At 40.6% G+C, this 20,541-nt stretch overlaps 1 protein-coding gene across 1 annotated transcript in view; it reads left to right on the top strand.

Moving 5' to 3' along the window:
• LOC142345932 (uncharacterized) overlaps nt 1–20,541 on the top strand; it is a 29,112-nt gene that overhangs the window by 3,762 nt on the left and 4,809 nt on the right. The window contains exon 2 of the mRNA XM_075398397.1: nt 19,373–20,079. Coding sequence (XP_075254512.1) covers nt 19,373–20,079 — 707 coding nt within the window. The remainder of the gene's footprint in view (nt 1–19,372; nt 20,080–20,541) is intronic.

Below are 20,541 nucleotides of genomic sequence, written 5' to 3'. Positions count from 1 at the left end.
TTCATCTCTTCAGCAAACTGTTCTTGCCGCAGTAGTCTGAAGATGCTTGCTTGTTCACCCTCTCTGTCTTCAACACTTAGTGTTTTTGTTGCAGGTTTGTGTTTTTTAAATACCCGCTGTACGTATGCCATTGTATTTACTAGTCGATTGAAGTTGCTGAATCGTCCTCACTGAGTCATCGGCTTCTTCTCTTCAACCTTTGCTGAGAAGACCATTTGGTTGTTTTGTTCGTCTTTAGCAAATGTTAATTTCACCTGTTCAGGCCCTTCGCTCTCTGGCTGCTTCAACCAGGCCGGCCCCGTGAGCCATTCACTTCTCTTAAATTCGTCAACATAGATCGCTCGTGCCCCGATGTCAGCTGGAATTGTTCTTGTGCTCGTTACGCAATAATAACTCCACAACATGGTGTTTCCAATGTAAAAATATTGGATGCTTCGCGTTGAACTCCAATTGACGTTTGCCTATTCTGCCTTTGGCACGAATAAGTCCCCTTTGGTCAAGGAAAGGTGAAAACTGGAGGATTTTGCTATTTTTTGGAATTTCCTTTTCAGCCTTGAGAGATTTCATCTCTTCAGCAAACTGTTCTTGCCGCAGTAGTCTGAAGATGCTTGCTTGTTCACCCTCTCTGTCTTCAACACTTAGTGTTTTTGTTGCAGGTTTGTGTTTTTTAAATACCCGCTGTACGTATGCCATTGTATTTACTAGTCGATTGAAGTTGCTGAATCGTCCTCACTGAGTCATCGGCTTCTTCTCTTCAACCTTTGCTGAGAAGACCATTTGGTTGATTTGTTCGTCTTAAGCAAATGTTGAATTCACCTGTTCTGGCCATTCGCTCTCTGGCTGCTTCAACCAGGCCGGCCCAGTGAGCCATTCACTTCTCTTAAATTCGTCAACATGGATCGCTCGTGTCCCGATGTCAGCTGGAATTGTTCTTGTGCTCGTTACGCAAAAATAACTCCACAACATTGTGTTTCCAATGTAAAAATATTGGATGCTTCGCGTTGAAGTCCAATTGACTTTTGCCTATTCTGCCTTTGGCACGAATAAGTCCCCTTTGGTTAAGGAAAGGTGAAAACTGGAGAATTTTGCTGTTTTTTGGAATTTCCTTTTCAGCCTTGAGAGATTTTGTCTCTTCAGCAAACTGTTCTTGCTGCAGTGGTCTGAAGATGCTTGATTGTGCACCCTCTCTTTCTTCAACACTTAGTGTTTTTGTTGCAGGATTGTGTTTTTTAAATACCCGCTGTACGTATGTCATTGTATTTACTAGTCGATTGAAGTTGCTGAATCGTCCTCACTGAGTCATCGGCTTCTTCTCTTCAACTTTGCTAGGAAGACCATTTGGTTGTTTTGTTCGTCTTAAGCAAATGTTAAATTCACCTGTTCAGGCCATTCGCTCTCTGGCTGCTTCAACCAGGCCGGCCCAGTGAGCCATTCACTTCTCTTAAATTCGTCAACATGGATCGCTCGTGACCCGATGTCAGCTGGAATTGTTCCTGTGCTCTTTACGCAATAATAACTCCACAACATGGTGTTTCCAATGTATAAATATTCGATGCTTCGCGTTGAAGTCCAATTGACGTTTGCCTATTCTGCCTTTGGCACGAACAAGTCCCCTTTGGTCAAGGAAAGGTGAAAACTGGAGGATTTTGCTATTTTTTGGAATTTCCTTTTCAGCCTTGAGAGATTTCATCTCTTCAGCAAACTGTTGTTGCTGCAGTAATCTGAAGATGCTTGCGTGTGTACCCTCTCTTTCTTCAACACTTAGTGTTTTTGTTGCAGGTTTGTGTTTTTTAGATACCCGCTGTACGTATGCCATCGTATTTACTAGTCGATTGAAGTTGCTTAATCGTCCTCACTGAGTTATCGGTTTCTTCTCTTCAACCTTTGCTGAGAAGACCATTTGGTCGTTTTGTTCGTCTTAAGCAAATGTTAAATTCACCTGTTCAGGCCATTCGCTCTCTTGCTGCTTCAACCAGGCCGGCCCAGTGAGCCATTCACTTCTATTAAATTCGTCAACATTGATCGCTCGTGTCCCGATGTCAGCTGGATTGTTAATACCACTCACATGATTTCATTGTGAAACATTAGTTGCATCCAAAATCTGAGCTACTCTGTTTGCAACAAACACATGTTGCTTACAGTGGGAGCTATGAATCCATTGCAGAACAGTAGTGGAGTCTGTCCAAAAGTTACAACTGTGAATCTTCGTTTCGTGTTCCTTCACTATCTGTTCTTTAAGTCTCAACGCCATCACTGCTGCTTGTAGTTCCAAGCGTGGTATGGAACGATGTCGCATCGGTGCAACTCTGCACTTTCCGATTTCAAATGCTAAGTCTGCTAAGTATTCTTTGGGCTTTGAGCGTAGTTATGCCACTGCGCAAAATGTGTCTTCAGATGCGTCGGCAAACACCTGAAGTTCCAATTTGTCCTTGGCTGTGCTGAAGTATCTTCCATCAATGCTGGTTTCCACTACTTCTGGAAGCTGCGCTTTCCACTTCAGAAACTCTTCTTCTTCGTTAGGTTCTACTAAGTTGTCGCAATATTGTCCATTTTTGGTCCAGATGTTCTTCAGGAGTCGTCTCATATGGACACTGAATGGTGCAAACAGTCCAAGAGGATCAAACACTGAAGAAACTAGAGATAAGATCTTCCTTTGGGTGATTGGGTCTCAACTTTTTTTGCTTTTACCTCTACAAAGCTGTAGACTGTCATCGGTAATTGTCCACTGAAGCCCAAGCACCGATGACCCTTCCTGACTGGGCTCTACTTCAACCTGCTTTGTTTTGCTGATTGATCTTAAGTCCTCTGGGATTGCGGTGGTTACCGTGTCGCTGTTGGTTTTCCACTTCTTCAGTTCAAATCCATGTTTTGAGAGAAGAGGTTGCAGTTGTTCAAAAACCTTGATTGCTTTTTCAGGTGTTTCGACTGACTTGATGAAATCGTCCATGTAGAAGTGGTTTTGGATTGTTTTCGCTGCAATTGGGAACTCGTCCTCGTTATCGATGACTACTCGCTTCAGAGCGTAGTTTGCACATGTTGGTGAACTCTTTGCCCTAAAAAATGACGTTGATACTCGTAAATTTGCACAGGTTCGCTCATTGTTGGGCGCCACGAGAATCTCAAGCAGCTTTTATCCCGTTCAGGAACTTGCACTTGCAGAAACATTGGCTCAATATCTGCGGATAGAGCAATTGGTCCTTCTCAAAATCTGAATATTGTTCCCATCAATCCGTGTAGTAGATCGGGTCCGGCCAGCATTTAGACATATATCCTTGTATTTTGCTGCAGCGTTGCAAACACGGCGAACTTTGCCCGGTTTGTTGGGGTTTAGTACTGGATGATGTGGCAAATACCATTCCTTTCTGAAAGTGCCTTTTACTTCCAATTTACCAAGGATCTTCACAAATCCCTTTTCAACATCTGCATCAATTGACTGTTGATACAATTCTTTTAAATTTGAGTCTCGTTGGAATCTTCGTTCCAGCGAGTAGAGCTGACCAAGGGCCGAGCCGTAGTTGTTTGGAAGATTGGGTTCTGTTTCACTCCAGAGCATGCCCACTTCGTACCGCGCGCCCGTAAATTTTGTTGTGCTCTCTAAAAACTTCTGAGCTTGCTGCTCTTTCTTTGATTGACTTACAACATTCATTTTGGAAGCATAAGTTTTCTATGTCCCAACATGACTGTATATTTTCGGCCACTTTCACATCTTCTGTGGTGGCGAACTGACAAGTATTTTGACTTTTCTTGCCTGTCATGGGACCACTGACTACCCATCCAAAATCTGTTGAGCCGGCGAAAGGCTCACTTCGTGTTCCAATCTCATAGTCCAATGGACGTTGAATTTCGTAGGCATCTTGTCCAAGTGTGACGCCTACTCCCATCAGGATAAATGTTCTGTTAGTGAGAACATTCAGGTGTCTGAAGTTGTTCTTTAGTTCTTTGTAATCATTCGTTATGTTTCCCAACGAGATTGATGGGTGTGCAAACGTTTCAATTGAATGCACCTTTGAATGAAGTCCCTTTATTGTAATAGGAACCTTCTCTGTCCTCAAATCTTGCGTCCCATGTATGCCAGCAATGTTCACCGTAACGTCCGTGCATTTGGCTTTTAGTTGATCCTTAACACTTTGATCGATTAATGATACTGTTGACCCACTATCGAGGAAAGCGTATGTAGTCAAACTGTTACCACCACTCTGACCCGATAACGGAACTATTTGAAGAAAACTATTAAATTGGTTACTCTGGTTGATTGTTGCTGCGCTTACGTTAACTGCGTGACTACCCTCGTCCATTTGGTTGTCTGAGTGCTATTTGGTACATCCATTTATACCGCACGGGTGGACTTAACAATCTTTGATTGCATGCGCTTTCCCCAGACATGCATAACATAAGCGTTCTTTTCTCACTGCTGCATAGCGATCGGTGACATTCATATTCTTAAATATTGGACAGTTCCACATTTTATGCGTGCCATCCGCTAGTGGACAGTTGTTGTTTTGCATTTGCTTCTTTTCGTTCGCATTCGAACTCGCAGTAACATTTGACGATTTTGAGAATAGTTTTTCCTCGTTAGCGTCTGGTCGATCATCTTCCTTTCGTTCGCTCTTGGTTAGTGGCATTCCTTTATGGACAAAAGCCATTCGAGCTTACCATTTTTCAAGGAGCGTGAGATCGGGTCTATCCTCTTGACACTCGTCAACGAAAAAGAAGAACCACTTTTCTTTCAAGTTTGGGGGGCATTTTTTCAATTGCCGCTTGCAGTGTTGAACTTGAACGCAGGTCGCCCTCATAATTGTTTTGCTTCAGTACATTACCTAGGTTGCTGATTGTTTTTGAGTAATTATTTATAGCCGTTGAGCCGTGCATTCGAATTGGTTGTTGTTTGCGCAATATGTTAAGCTGAGCGTCGACAATTATGTAAGGTCGCCCAAACTTAGGCCGTCCCAGGAGTTCCCACGCTTTAGCGTAGAATTCTCCCGAATAGTCCATTCCTGATTTAGCTGACATTGCTTTACCTGTCAACAAAGTTTTCAAGTGGCTCATTGTCTCTGAGTCGGGTGTATCGCGATGGTGAACCGTTGCTTTGAACATATTCGACCACTCCGGCCATTCTAGGGGGTTTCCGTCGAAAGAACTCAACTTCAACTTAGGTAGATGACTACTACTGCTCGGTTTATTGCGCTTAAGCTTGTCTTGTTCCCCGGCTGCGCTGGCATGCTCTCCACCTGGTGACCGTGACTTAAGTACACCTTCGCGATTGATGCTTACCCTGGGATAATTGTTGTCGATCCTGGTTTTTGCACGCTCGAAACTATAATCGCGCAAGTTAGAGAATTTATCCGAGTTATCGAGCTAACCGGAAACATCTTTATTCTTCGGGGTTTTCCAGTTGAATGGTGATCTACTTTGAATAGTAGGGGCTGCACTATCATCATTATCTGGTGCTCTTGCGTCAAGAGCTTCTTTCTCGAATTCAAGTTTCAGTGCACCTTCTTCTTCAAAAAGTTGCATCTCCATTTCAAGCTCTTTCCTTTTCAATTCGAATTCAATTTTCTGCAACTTCATTTTGATGCAATATCTTTCTCTAAAGCCGCAAGTTTTTCTGCCCTTTTAGCTCGTTGATCAGAGGAGGCCTTTGAATCACTGTCCTTGTTTGGGTTTCCCTTTTCAACAGCTCGTTGAGAAACCCCTACAACAGACTGTGAATTCTTAGCGGCAGTTGGTTCTGCATCGCTTGTCATTGAACAGTTTGTTTCTGTTGATCCGTCATGTTTGTTTCTCCGTGGATATACGGTAACCACTCTGCGTTCAAATATTGAAGGTATTTTTCTGTCTCAAGTTTGCGTTTTCAAGAAATATCTGGGTCTCGGAGAGTCTCAGCATTCTTATTCACGAGTTTTTGAACGTTGTCGTCCAATTGCAGTATCTGCTGATAAAGATTCTTGAGCTTACTTGGTCGATCTCTATTCTTAATGAGCTCAAAATCTTCTTCCTGTTTCTCGAACCAGTTGTTTCGCAAGTTGTTGATCTGTTGATCCAAAACGCTTTGACTCTATGACGGAGTCATTTCTTGTGTACTTCAGGACTGCAGCTTGAATCTCTACAGCTCCTTTGTTTGTTTGCTTTATTTGAGATTTGCTTTTCAACGTTCCTCTTTGCTTTGCCTAATTCACTTGGCAATGTTAAATTGCTCGTTTGGTTTTGTTCTCGTTCTTCGATGACTTTGTCACGTCGACTGTTGGGTTGGACAGTAGTTTATTTCACTGTCCGGGTCGGCGGACCAAATGTAACGGCTGGTCTCCTTGTGTATCACAAAGAAAGTTTTACATCGCCCAGTTCGTTCTGAGTGGTTACAAAATCTGTCCGGATACTTCGTTTATGCAGTTTGCTGTTGTAACTGTATATCCGTTCTGCTGTACTTACCGTTGCATTAACTAATCTGTTCGTAGTTTTTGGCTAATCTTAGTTTTTTCAATATCAATTTGAACTGTTTGCTACAGATCACACAATACGGGATCTCTTTATGTATACCAGTTCAATCCGATAGAAAAAACAAATCGAAGACAAAGATATATGTCTAAGACCTGTTTGTGCAAAAAAGTTAAATTTAAACTTAAGTTGGCCTTTGCTGTTTGTACTCACAGGTTGAGAATATCAGAAGTTGGGGTTGTAACAGTTGAATTTCAGCTCCAATAAATCGTGGATACAAGACACAGTAACAGAATTTACTGCTCAAGGATAATAGTTTTGAATACAAGACACAGTAAAAATTTACTGTTCAGGAATATTTCTAGTTCAAGACACAGTAACAAGTTTTTTACTGCTCAAGACAATTTGTTTTTGCAATATTTTGCTCAGTTATACTTTAAGCCGTTTGCTGCGGCTGCTACGTTGAGTTCTGTGTGTTGCTTTTTGTTATTTCCCCATTTTCTCTTTTTTCTCACGTGACAAACTGTAACTAGAACTAGAACTATAACTATAACTTTTAAATGAATAGGACAACAGAAAGTGTTTTGTTTCTATTTTCCCTCCTACGCCAGCTTAGCGAGCTCAGCTCCAACAGAAAAACTGAGCATTTTTACAAAAAATCTGGAAATTGAAAAAATCGAATTTTATAAGCCTGGGCACTAGTCAAGTTGAGTTGGATTTAGGAGAGGCTGGCAACTCGGGTCAATGGGGTAGGGGGGGGGGTGTAGAGAGGAGTGTGAGTTGCAGCTGGAGTGGGGGCTAAGCCCCATATTTGCACTGTTCACCATGATCTTAGGCCCTCACAGTAGTTTGGATGAATTGCATAATTAGATACTACCTGGGTCGAATGTCCTCCCTAAAATCCTCCTATTTTGTTGTAAGAGAGAAGGGATAATTTCTCTATGGGGGTAAATTGATGCAAGAGTGTGGGGGTATTTTGTTCAGAGGGAGTAAAATGATGTAAGAGTTGCCCAGTGCGCCGATTCCCGGTAAATCCAACTTTACCGGGAAACCTTTCTCTGGGTGGGCTGAATGAGAGGACTTTTGAGAAATTACCTCCCCCTGACTAATATTGCCACGAAGGAGTGGGCTGCAATGGGAGGACTTTTGAGGAAATACCCCCTGACTAAGATAGCCAGGTAAGAGTAGGCAGCAATGTTCTGCAATGGGAGGACTTTTGAGGAATTACCACCCCCGCCAATGACTAAAATTGCCATTAAAAAGAGGGGCTGCAATGGGCTGCAACGTGAGGAATTTTTAGAAATTACCTACCCTGATTAAAATTGACATGTAAGAGTGTGGTGCAATGGGCGGCAATGGGAAGACTTTAGAGGAATTAGCCCCCTGACTAAAAATGTCATGTAGGAATAGGAGGCAATGGGCTGCAATGGGAGGACTTTTGAGGAATTACCCCTGACTAAAATTGCCATGTAAGAGTGGGCTGGAATGGGCTGCACGGGAAACTTTTGAGAAATTACCTCCTCTGACTAAAATGGCCAGGTAATAGTGGGTCGCAATGGGCTGCAATGGGAGGAATTTTGAGGAATTACCCCCTGACTAAAATTGCCATGTAAGAGCGGGCTGCAATGTGCTACAACGGGAGGCCTTTTGAGAAATTACCCCCCTGACTAAAGTTGTCATGTAAGAGTGGGCTGCAATGGGCTGCACGGGAAACTTTTGAGAAATTACCTCCTCTGACTAAAATTGCCGGGTAATAGTGGGTTGCAATGGGCTGCAATGGGAGGAATTTTGAGGAATTACCCCCTGACTAAAATTGCCATGTAAGAGCGGGCTTCAATGTGCTACAACGGGAGGACTTTTGAGAAATTACCCCCCTGACTAAAGTTGCCATGTAAGAGTGGGCTGCAATGGGCTGCACGGGAAACTTTTGAGAAATTACCTCCTCTGACTAAAATTGCCAGGTAATAGTGGGTTGCAATGGGCTGCAATGGGAGGAATTTTGAGGAATTACCCCCTGACTGAATTTGTCAGGTAAGAGCTGGGCTGCTATGGTGGGTAAAATGGTGTAAGAATGGGGGGGGGGTAAATTGTTCAGATTGGGTAAAATGATGTAAGATTTGGGCTGCCAAGGGGGTTGAAATGGTGTTAGAGTTTGGGGATAGTTTTTTCTTAGGGGGTAAAATGAGATAAGAGTTAGGGGGTATTTTGTTGAGTAGGGGAAATTCTGACAATTATTATTCATAAAAATAGACCGTCAAGAGTTGGACCAGCATTGATGGTCTGGAGGCTGAGGAGAACCAGCTGAGGGTACAGAGGTTGTGCGTTCAAGACTGGCAGTCTTCAACTATGGGTTCTAAATTATTTTTGAAGAGGTAAAAAGACGTAAGAGTGGGCTGCGAAGGGGCTAAAATAGTGTAAGATTGAGGGGGTACTTTGGTCAGAGGGGGATGAATTGATGTAAGAGTTCGGATGTCAGGGAGAAATTACCTCGAACTCCTAAATCATTTTACCCTCTTGACAATTAAAAAGATGTAAGAGTGGGGGTTAATTTGTCTTTTACCCCATCACTCTTACACCATTTTTCCCTCGTTGGAAGCCTAATGCAGCCCAAAAAGACTTAAGAGTTTTCAGCTGCATTTTCCTAAAAAAATCCTCCCGTTGCAATCCCACTCTTTAATCTTTTGGGCAGGAAATTTTGACTCGGGCAGTAGAACTCTATGGGCGCTGCTCAGCAACTCAAAGTCCCCGGGTTTAACCGGTTTTTCTCCTTAAGTCTCATTAAAAAACGTCAACGTCATTAAAATTTTGTTGTATTATTTCAATGAGAAAGACATATGCTCACTCAATAGGCGATTTTACATCAAACTTTGAAGTACCAGAAACAGAAATCGAACATTCTCTGCAAAGCTATTGACGGAAATTTTTTGTGGCTTTATTACGGAATTCTAAGGGACAAACAGAACTCACCACATTGAGAAGGTCACCATTTACAATTGCTATTGTTTGTTGACGATTAGAGTTTTTTGAAATTGCTCTTAAAAATGATAGCAAAAACACAGTTTTTTTTTGTAGGAAAATACGTTTAATTTCGGTTAAACTGGACGTTATTTTTGCTTGAACAGGAAACTAAATATGGGGTTTTCTATAAGTTGAAACAACTTTTTATCAAGTTACCTCGTAAACAAAATATTTGAGCATTGAATTTTCGTATAAAACAGTTGTTATTGATTTCAGAGAAAAAAGAGTGATAAACAAAGAAATTGACAGCACAAAAACGTATTTGAGTGCATTCTTTGAACGGATAATAAACAACAACATAAAACCTATAAACGCACAAAGACAGGATTTTTTTTACAGAAAAAACAATTTTAGCTTGGTATCTGTTTTTGAGACGAGAATTTTTGAATATCAAAACGAAAGAAAATTTGCAAAATGTAAACAAAAAACTCTTGCAGGAGAAAATCAAAGATTTTTCTTCAGGATGCTAAACAGTGCAAATTATTCGTACAGCAAAACTATAATCGCGAGAGCAATATTGTTTTCTGAAAAGTAAAGAAAAGATGAATGAATCATTTTGATAACTCAAAAGTATTAAGTCAGATGAACTAAAAATTACGCTTGCTGTTCAAAAAATGCAATTCATAGCTTTTGATGGACGTCGGCAACATATTGTTAAAACTTCATTCTAAAAAAACACTTTTTTATCTCAGTGGTTTTTGTCATCTGAACTTCAATAGTCATATTGAACCGTTTAAATTATCTACTTATACAATCAACATAGCAACTATAGCAGCCGAGAATACAGTATAACACCGAAAAGACAAATATCCTGAATTGAACTCGGCTAATTTTTGTCCGCGCGACTCGGGCCGAGGATCTTGCCGAAAAATAACGAGGAAAAGAGTGCAAAGAGTGTAACTAGAATTAATCGTATTTTTCTCTTTTACATAGCCAACAATAGCCTAGAAAACCCATTTTTTATCACTTTGACCCGCCTAAGCCTAATAGAAAATAAATTAGAACATACTTTACAAAAAAAACGGACGAATTTTTTGTGTTTCCGAACTTCACATTTCTAATGTACCCCTTTTTGAAGTATTGACCTGAAAGCAAAACTTCTTTTTCACTCATTAGGCCACATTTAATCTACAGCTCATGGGAGAAGGTCCCCCAAAACGGCAAAAAAGAAATAACCAGGCAAAGCATGGATCAAAAGTCTTCTTCAAAAAGTTATTAACAAAGGTTTTTCATGAAGTTCGACATTTTCTTCACCTAGTTTACCAATTCTTTGGCAATTCCTTATACAAGTCAAAAACTTTGCATCTGTTTCTACACAAACTGTGAAAGTAAATTATCACCGCTGCCAGAAGAGCCATCTTAAAACTTTTAACTCGTCTTGATCAGAAAGCTATTAGCGATAGTTTTTCATTCAGGTTTGACATTTTCTTCAACTCATTCAACAATTCACCTCATTCAACAATTCTTTGGCAATTTCGTTTACAAGTCAAAAACTTTCCATCTGTTTCTACACAAACTCTAAAAACAAATTATCAGGGCGTTAGCAATATGCAAGATCTACACCAAATTTAACGCAAAATATGTAATATTGGCGTTGAATGCGTTGATTCATGTAAGAACTACGCTAAATTCAACGCAAAATATGTAAGATTTACGCTAAATTCAACGCAAAATATGTAAGATTGGCGTTGAATGCTGTTGGAGCTGAGCTCGCTAAGCTTGCGTAGGCGGGAAAATAGAAACAAAGCACTTTCTGTTGTCCTAGTCATTTAATAGATATAGTTATAATTCTAGTTGTAGTTACAATTTGTCACGTGAGAAAAAAGAGAAAAGGGGGAAATAACAAAAAAGCAACACACAGAACTCAATGTAGCAGCCGCGGAAAACGGCTTAAAGTATAACTCAGCAAAATATTGCAAAACACAAACTGTCTTGAGCAGTAAATAACGTGTTACTGTGTCTTGAACTATAGTATTCCTGAGCAGTAAATTGTTACTGTGTCTTGTATTCAAAAATATTATTCTTGAGCAGTAAATTCTGTTGCTGTGTCTTGTATCCACGAATAATTGGAGCTGAAATTCAACTGTTACAACCCCAACTTCTGGTATTCTCAACTTGTGAGTAAAAACAGCAGAGGGCAACTTCAGTTTGAATTTAAATATTTTTGCACAAACAGGTCTTAGACATATATCTTTTTCTTCGATTTGTTTTTCTATGGGATTGAACTGGTGTACATAAAGAGATCCCGTATTGTGCGATCTGTAGCAATCCAGTTCAAATTGATAGTTGAAAAAACTAAGATTAGCCAAAAATTACGAACAGAATAGTTAATGCAACGGTAAGTACAGCAGAACGGATATACAGTTACAACACCAAACTGCATAAACGAAGTATCCGGACAGATTTTGTAACCACTCAGAACGAACTGGGCGGTGTAAAACTTTCTTTCTGAAACACAAGGAGAGCAGCCGTTACATTTAGTCCGCCGACCCGGACAGTGGAATAAACTGATGTCCAACCCAACAGTCGAAGTGGCGAAGTCACCGACGAACGAGAACAAAACTCAACTAGCATATCAACAACGCAAAGCCAATTAGACAAAGCAAATAGGAACGTTGAAAACCAAAACTCAATTAAAGCAAACAAACAAAGGAGCTGTAGAGATTCAAGCTGCAGTCCCGAAGTACACAAGAAGTAACTCCGTCACAGATCCAAAGCGTTTTGGATCGAAAGATCAACAACTTGCGAAACAACTGGTTGGAGAAACAGGAAGAAGGTTTTGAGCTTATCAAGAATCGAGATCGACCAAGCAAGCTCAAGACTCTTTATCAGCAGATACTGCCATTGGACGACAGCGTTCAAAATCTCGTGAATAAGAAAGCTGAGACTCTCCGAGACCCAGATATTTCTTTAAAAGGCAAACTTGAGACAGAAAAATACTTTCAATATTTGAACGCAGAGCGGTTACCGTATATCCACGGAGAGCCAGCAAATTCAGTCAACTCTTCATGCCAAAAAGAGCAACCGCCTGGGAATAATTTGCATCAGATAGAACAAAACGTTGGAATTCCAGAGTTTAACCAGAACCATGATAACACAAGCTATGCAACGACGAATGCTGTTACACGAATCGTGCAGACAATCAACCAGGATACAGAAAACATCCTAAGTGAGATGCCGGGTTGAAGAACGAATGAAGGAATTTGAAACTGAATTCGAAAGAAGTTGCAAATCTAACGAGCTGAATTTGATCGAAAGAGGTTGGAGCTTGAAATGAAAGAAACTAGAGATGCAACATCAGCTTCTGCAAAAGGAGCGAGACCTAGGGCGCAAATTACAAAGAACAGCATTGGAGAAAGATGACTTACGTTCTCAATCGACTAAGGCGCGTGACAAGTCACCTTTCGATTGGACCCCAAAAGGGAGAGACGTCTCGGAGTGAGTGAATTCGATGAACGACACGCAAACACCAATTCGACCAAGAGCTCGCTTCGACGTCAGACCTGAACGGAATAAGCATATGCATTACCCATGGTACCCAAACTCTTGTGAATGCTCAGCAAGTGTTGAAGAGCGGGATATATCGCCGATAGCTGAAAGACACTACAACAGTGGACATTCAAGCAGTAGTTTACCAAAATCGAGGTTGAAAATTTTTGACGGGAACCCGCTGGAGTGGCCTGAGTGGTCTAGCATGTTCATAGCAATAGTAGATAGACGCATGATTCCCGACTCAGAGAAAATGAGCCATTTGAGGACTCTGCTAACAGGCAAAGCAAACTCCGCAATCTCGGGCATGGGCTATTCTGGACAGTTTTATATTGCTGCCTGGAACATTTTAGAAAAAAAATTTGGAAGACCGCATGTAATTATAGATGCGCAGCTCGAGAGCCTACAAAAGGCAAACCAAGTGAAACCCCATGATTCAACCAGCCTGATTACTTTTTCTGTTATTGTATCTAACTTCGTGAACGTGGTCAAGGAGTACAAACATATTGGTGATTTGCAATCAATTTCGACAATGTACATGGCAGTTGATGAGCTACCACAGGTTCTTAAAGAAAAATGATGGTTCTACGTCGATGACAAAGACTAGGACTGGCCTTATCTAATCATGTTTGAAAAATGGCTATCACGAATGGCATTTGTGCATGAAGGGTTTTCAGCGTTAAAAGGGGAACGCAAAGGAGAAGACCGACGCAACAGAAAATGAGAAAAACGATTCTCGAAGACATCAAACTTCAGTGCAAGTTCAGACCCGCGAGGAACCAAGCAAACGCAAAGCGATCACTGTCCATTAGCCGATGGCACTCATAAAATTTGGAACTGCCCATCATTCAAAACCCAGAGTGTGAATGATCGATACGTGGCAGTGAGGAAAGAACGCTTATGTTATGGATGTCTGGGGAAAGGGCATGCAATCAAAGATTGTAAATTCTACCCGTGCGGTATGAATGGATGTTTGAATGGTTCCTATTACAATAAAGGGACTTCATTCAAAAGTGCATTCAATTGAAACGTTTGCACACCCATCAATCTCGTTGGGAAACATAACAAATGATCACAAAGAACTAAAGAACAACTTCAGACAACTGAATGTTCTCACTAACAGAACATTTGTCCTGATGGGAGTAGGCGTCATACTTGGACAAGATGTCTGGGAAATTCAACGTCCATTGGACTATAAGATTGGAACACGAAGTGAGTCTTTTGCCGTCTTAACAGATTTAGGATGAGTAGTCATTGGTCCCATGACAGGCAAGAAAAGTCAAATTGTTTGTCATTTCGCCTCCACAGAAGATGTGAAAGTGGCCGAAAATATACAATCATGGTGGGACATAGAAACTTATGCTTCCAAAACAAAAGTTGTAAGTCAATCAAAGAAAGAGCAGCAAGCTCAGAAGTTTTTAGAGAGCACAACAAAGTTTACGGGCGAGTGGTACGAAGTGGGCATGCTCTGGAGTGAACCAGAACCCACTCTTCCAAACATCTACGGCTCGGCCCTTGGTAAGCTCTACTCACTGGAACGAAGATTCCAACAAGACCCAAATTAAAAAGAATTGCATCAGCAGTCAATTGATAAAGATGTTGAAAAGGGATTTGTGAAGATCCTTGGTAAATCCGAAGTCAAAGGCACTTTCGAAAAAAGTATGGAATTTGCCACACCATCCATTACTAAACCCCAGCAAACCGAGTAAAGTTCGCCGTGTTTGCAACAACGCAGCAAACTACATGGATATATGCATAAATGACAAGTTGTTGGCCGGTCCCGATCTACTACACGGATTGATCGGAACAATATTCAGATTTCGAGAAGGACCAATTGCCCCAACCGCATATATTGAATCAATATTTCTGCAAGTGCAAGTTCCTGAACGGAATAAAAGCTGCTTGAGATTCTTGTGGCGACCAACAATGAACGAGCCTGTGCAAAATTACGAGTATCAACGTCATTTTTTAGGGCAAAGAGTTCATCAATATGTGCCAACTACGCTCTGAAGCGCGAGTAGCCATCAATAACGAGGACGAGTTCCCAATTGCAGCAAAAACAATCCAAAAAAACTTCTACATGGACGATTTCATCAAGTCAGTCGAAACACCTGAAGAAGCAATCAAAGTTTTCAAACCACTGCAACCTCTTCTCTCAAAACATGGATTGGTACTAAAGAAGTGGATCACCAACAGCGACACGGTAACCAACGCAATCCCATGGGACTTAAGGTCAGTCAGCAAAACAAAGCAGGTAGAAGTAGAACCCAGCCAGGAAGGGTCATCAGTGCTTGGCTTCAGTGGACGATAACCGATGATAGCCTACAGGTTTGTAGAGGTACAAGCAGAGAAGTTGAGAACCCAATCACCCAAAGGAAGATCTTATCTCTAGTTTCTTCAGTGTTTGATCCTTTTGGACTGTTTGCACCATTCAATGTCCATATGAGACGACTCCTGAAGAGCATCTGGACCAAAAATGGACAATATTGCGACAACTTAGTAGAACCTAACGAAGAAGAAGAGTTTCTGAAGTGGAAAGCGCAGCTTCCAGAAGTAGGGGAAACCAACATTGATGGAAGATACTTCAGCACAGCCAAGGTCAAATGGGAACTTCATGTGTTTGCCGACGCATCTGAAGACACAATGTGCGCAGTGGCATACCTACGTTCAAAACCCGAAGAATACTCAGCAGACTCAGCATTTGCAACCGGAAAGTGCAGAGTTGCACCGATGCGACACATTTCCATACCACGATTTTAACTACAAGCAGCAGTGATGGCGGTGAGACTTAAAGAACAGATTGTGAAGGAACACGAAACGAAGATTCAAAGTTGTAACTTTTGGACAGACTCCACTACTGTTCTGCAATGGATTCATAGCTCCCATCGTAAGCAACAGGTGTTTGTTGATAACACACTAGCTGAGATTTTGTATACAACTAACGTTTCAATATGGAATCATGAGAGTGGTATTAACAATCCAGCTGACATCGGGACACGAGCGATCAATGTTGACGAATTTAAGAGAAGCGAATGGCTCACTGGACCGGCCTGATTGAAGCAGCCAGAGAGCGAATGGACTGAACAGGTGAAAATAACATTTGCTTCAGACGAGCAGAACGACCAAATGGTTTTTCTCATCAAAGGTTGAAGAGAAGCCGATGATTCAGTGGGGACGATTCAGCAACCTCAATTGACTAGTAAATACAATGGCATAGGTACAGCATGTATTTAAAAAACACAAACCCGCAACAAAAACACTAAGTGTTGAAGAAAGAGAGGGTGCACAAGCAAGCATCTTCAGACTACTGCAGCAAGAACAGTTTGCTGAAGAGATGAAATCTCTCATGGCTGAAAATGAATTTCCAAAAAACAGCAAAATCCTCCAGTTTTCACCATTCATAGACCAGCAAGGACTTATTCGTGCCCAGGGCAGAATAGGTAAAAGTCAATAGAGCTTCGAAACGGAGCATCCAATATGGTCACATTGGAAGCACCATGTAATTGAAATATTCTTGCAAAATGAACATAAGAATAGTCATCACGAAGGTACTAAACATGTCAGAAACATAGTTCAGCAGAAATTCTGTATCCTAGGCATACCAAATGCTTTGAAAACGATCAGAAACAAATGCATTAGATGTCAGAAGGGAAGAGCGCAAACAATGACTCATGTGATGGCCGAGTTACTGACAGAAAGTCTTGATGCTTCAACCGCTTTTGCAAATGTTGAAGTAGACTACTTTGGCCCATTTACAGTTAAAATTGGGCGCAGAAATGAAAAACGATGGTGTTGTTTGTTCCCATGTCTAACAGTACGAGCCGTACATATAGAGATAGTTCCAAAGTTGGACAATGCCGTCTGAATGCAAATATGCGGTTCATATCTCGAAGAGGCAAACCCATAAAAATGATCAGTGACAACGGTCGACTGGTCAGAAGTTGCAAGAAAGCAATGTACGCAGTGTTGGGGAACAGATCAATTATGAAAGATGTTCTTTCAACAACAATGTGTCTTGTTGAGCAGATATTGAATGCAAGACCCTTGACACCACTCAGTTCGGATGTAAACAATTTGGAATCTATTACTCCAAACCACTTCCTGCTTGGCAACAAAATTGTTTTTTTACCATACCTACCATGCGCAGAAGACTTTGTTAATCATAGAAAGCTCTTCCGACAAACACAAGCGTACACCGATCTCATCTGGGACAGATTCAGAAAAGAGTATCTGCCAACATTGAACAATCGACAAAAAAGGACTTGTGAATCAAACAGAATTCTGAACAAAGGTGATCTCGTTTGGTTGGTCGAAGACAGTGACCACCGAGGATATTATAAACTTGGTCGAGTAACAGAAACAATGGAGGGTTCTGACCGAACAGTTCGATCAGCAACGATTCAAACAAAAGACGGAGTCTACAAGAGGCCTGTGCTGAAACTGGCTCCAGTACTATCAATGGACGAAGATGTTTTCACGAAGGGAAACAGGGCCGGCGATATTGGAGCTGAGCTCGCTAAGCTTGCGTAGGCAGGAAAATAGAAACAAAGCACTTTCTGTTGTCCTAGCCATTTAGGAGTTATAGTTATAGTTCTAGTTCTAGTTACAATTTGTCACCTGAGAAAGAAGAGAAAAAGGGGAATAACAAAAAGCAACGCACAGAACTGAACGTAGCAGCCACAGAAAACTGCTTAAAGTATAACTCAGCAAAAAATTGCAAAAAACAGATTGTCTTGAGCAGTAAATAACGTGTTACTGTGTCTTGAACTAGAAATATTCCTGAGCTGTAAATTGTTACTGTGTCTTGTATTCAAAATATTATTTTTGAACAGTAAATTCTACTACTGTGTCTTGTCTATGCGAATTATTGGAGCTCAAATTCAACTGTTACAACCCGAACTTCTGGTATTCTCAACTTGTGAGTACAAACAGCAAAAGGCAACTTAAGTTTAAACTTAAATATTTTTGCACAAACAGGCCTTAGACATATATCTTTGTCTTCGATTTGTTTTTTCTTTCGGATTGATCTGGTATACATGCAGATATCCCTCATTGTGCGATCTGTAGCAATCCAGTTCAAATTGATAGTTGAAAAAACTAAGATTAGCCAATAATTACGAACAGAGTAGTTAATGCAGCGGTAAGTACAGCAGAACGGTTATACCGTTACAACAGCAAACTGCATAAACGAAATATCCGGACAGATTTTGTAGCCACTCAGAACGAACTGGGCGGTGTAAAACTTTCTTTGTGAAACACAAGGAGAGCAGCCATTACAAATGCGTTGAATTATGTAAGATCTACGCTAAATTCAACGCAAAATTTTGAAGATCTACGCTACAATTCAACGCAAAATTATGTAAGATTGGCGTTGAATGCATTAAATTTATATGAGATCTACGCTCAAGCGTTGATCCTGCGTAAATTCAACAAATTAAACGCCAGTCTTACATAAATTTGCGCTTTTTATCATTGACACGTGGCTGGATTTCCTCTGGCATTTACTTCTACACAAAATCAAAAAAAAGTGCAATAGCAGGGCAACAACAGCAATGTCCATGGAGATTGTAATCCAATCCATTTTGCATCCCGTTTCTTCCATTCTGCAGAACTCAAACGTACAATCAGTGATATGACCCGGGTCAAGCTTTGACGGTAAATTTTCTGTAGAACAAACTTTTATTATTGCAGCACAATTTTCTATATTTTTTCTTGTGCGGAGCCAGGATAAGATTTACACCAGTTGAAAATAAGGTAATGAGTGGATAAAACAGTGTAATTGTAGTGTATTTCTAAGAGTGTAATTTCTTCAAATTTTCAGTGTATTTGGAAGAGTGTAATCGCTTCAAAATTACACTTGTCACTCTTTTCCCCACTTAAAATTGGACTAAAGAGTGTAATCAAAAGTAATTTTTAAGAGTGTAAAAAGACTGGAGTAAAGAGTGTAAAGAGTGTAAAAAATTGTAACTTTTGCAAAATTGAACCCTTGCACTCTTTTCCCTGCTATTTAGGTGGCTTTTCCAAATTGATGTAAAAACGCCACGTTAATGAAATAGAACATCCTCAAACCTAGGTAGCTAAAATTTTTATTTTCCACAATTCCACAATGTTTGTTTCCAAATGTTTTCTAATTAATCAATTATCAGCGCCCAACTTCAAATAGATGAAAGGATCAAACCTTCTGACTTTTTAAAGTACTCATGCCATTTTTTTTTCGTTTTTGTACCAACATCTCTGACCACTGTTGAGTTTAAAAAAACTAGATGAAAACTAATAATTTCAAAACAAAAATTTTGAATAATATGCACTCAGCTTTCGTCCATCAATTTTGCACTCTGTAATAATTGCGCTCCGTTTTGCAAATTAATTTTGTATTATATTAGTATCTCTTAGTAATAGTTTTCTTAGTAAGCAATAGTTTCTTTTGTTATAGTTGAGGTCACCGAGTTTACTTTTACCCGAGCAGCAGTTGAGCAGTCATCGATTCAAACGCGAATCTCAAACATCGAATTGATCCCATCTGGTGAGACTCAGGACTTCGATGATGAAGCGGGGGGTAGTTTATTCAACGTAAATGGAGATGAACGAAGTCTAGAAAATAATCAACGTTTTCAACCCACGGAATCAAATTTGCAACCAAGGGAACCGGATTTTCCAACCGAGGAATCAGATTCTCAAGTCAGGGAATCAGATTTTCAGGTCAGGGAATTAAGTTTTCCAGCCAGGCAATCACATTTTCCAGCCAGTGAATCAGATTTTCAAACCAGGGAATCAGATTTTCCCGCCAGAGAATTAGGTTTTGCAACCAAGGAATCAGATTCTAAGGCCACAGAATCAGTTTCTCCAGCCAGGGAATCAGATTTTGCAACCATGGAATCAGATTCTAAAGCCACAGAATCAGTTTCTCCAGCCAGGGAATCAGATTTTCCAACCAAGGAATCAGATTCTAAGGCCACAGAATCAGTTTCTCTAGCCAGGGAATCAGGTTTTGCAACCATGGAATCAGATTCTAAAGCCACAGAATCAGTTTCTCCAGCCAGGGAATCAGATTTTCCAACCAAGGAATCAGATTCTCAAGCCACAGAATCAGTTTCTCCAGCCAGAGAATCAGATTTTCCAGCCAGGGAAACAGATATAAGGGCGCGCTCTATCTATGATTGCGTTATATTTCACTTTGAGACTGAAACTTGCGAAGTCTTGCAACTAACTGGAAATAACATCATAAACAAAGGAGCCAGCAAACGCTCAATAGAAACATTTGCTGCTCTTCTTGCAACCGGAATTTCGCATTGCATTGTTATTATTTTCTTTATATTTATAATTTTTATTTTATGCCAAAATTACCGCAATCACCAAAATAACGCCAATTAAAAAAATTGCCACGAAAACTTGACTGCGCAAAAACTACACTCAAAATAACGATTTAAATGAATCCGTGGGTCTGGAAAACTTAACAATCTAGAACTCAGTTCTACTTACATGCCAAGTTATCATGTTCAACTCTCTCCACACATATATTTATGGTCGGATGATCAGAATTTACGGCTGCCGGTTTTCTATAATCTTATTGGCTGTTCGAGTTGCTCTCGAGGTTGCGTAAGC

Source organism: Convolutriloba macropyga, chromosome 9, assembly GCF_964194025.1.
Source record: "Convolutriloba macropyga chromosome 9, txConMacr16.3, whole genome shotgun sequence".
Lineage (NCBI taxonomy): Eukaryota > Metazoa > Xenacoelomorpha > Acoela > Convolutidae > Convolutriloba > Convolutriloba macropyga.
This window is presented reverse-complemented; position numbering and strand designations above follow the sequence as displayed.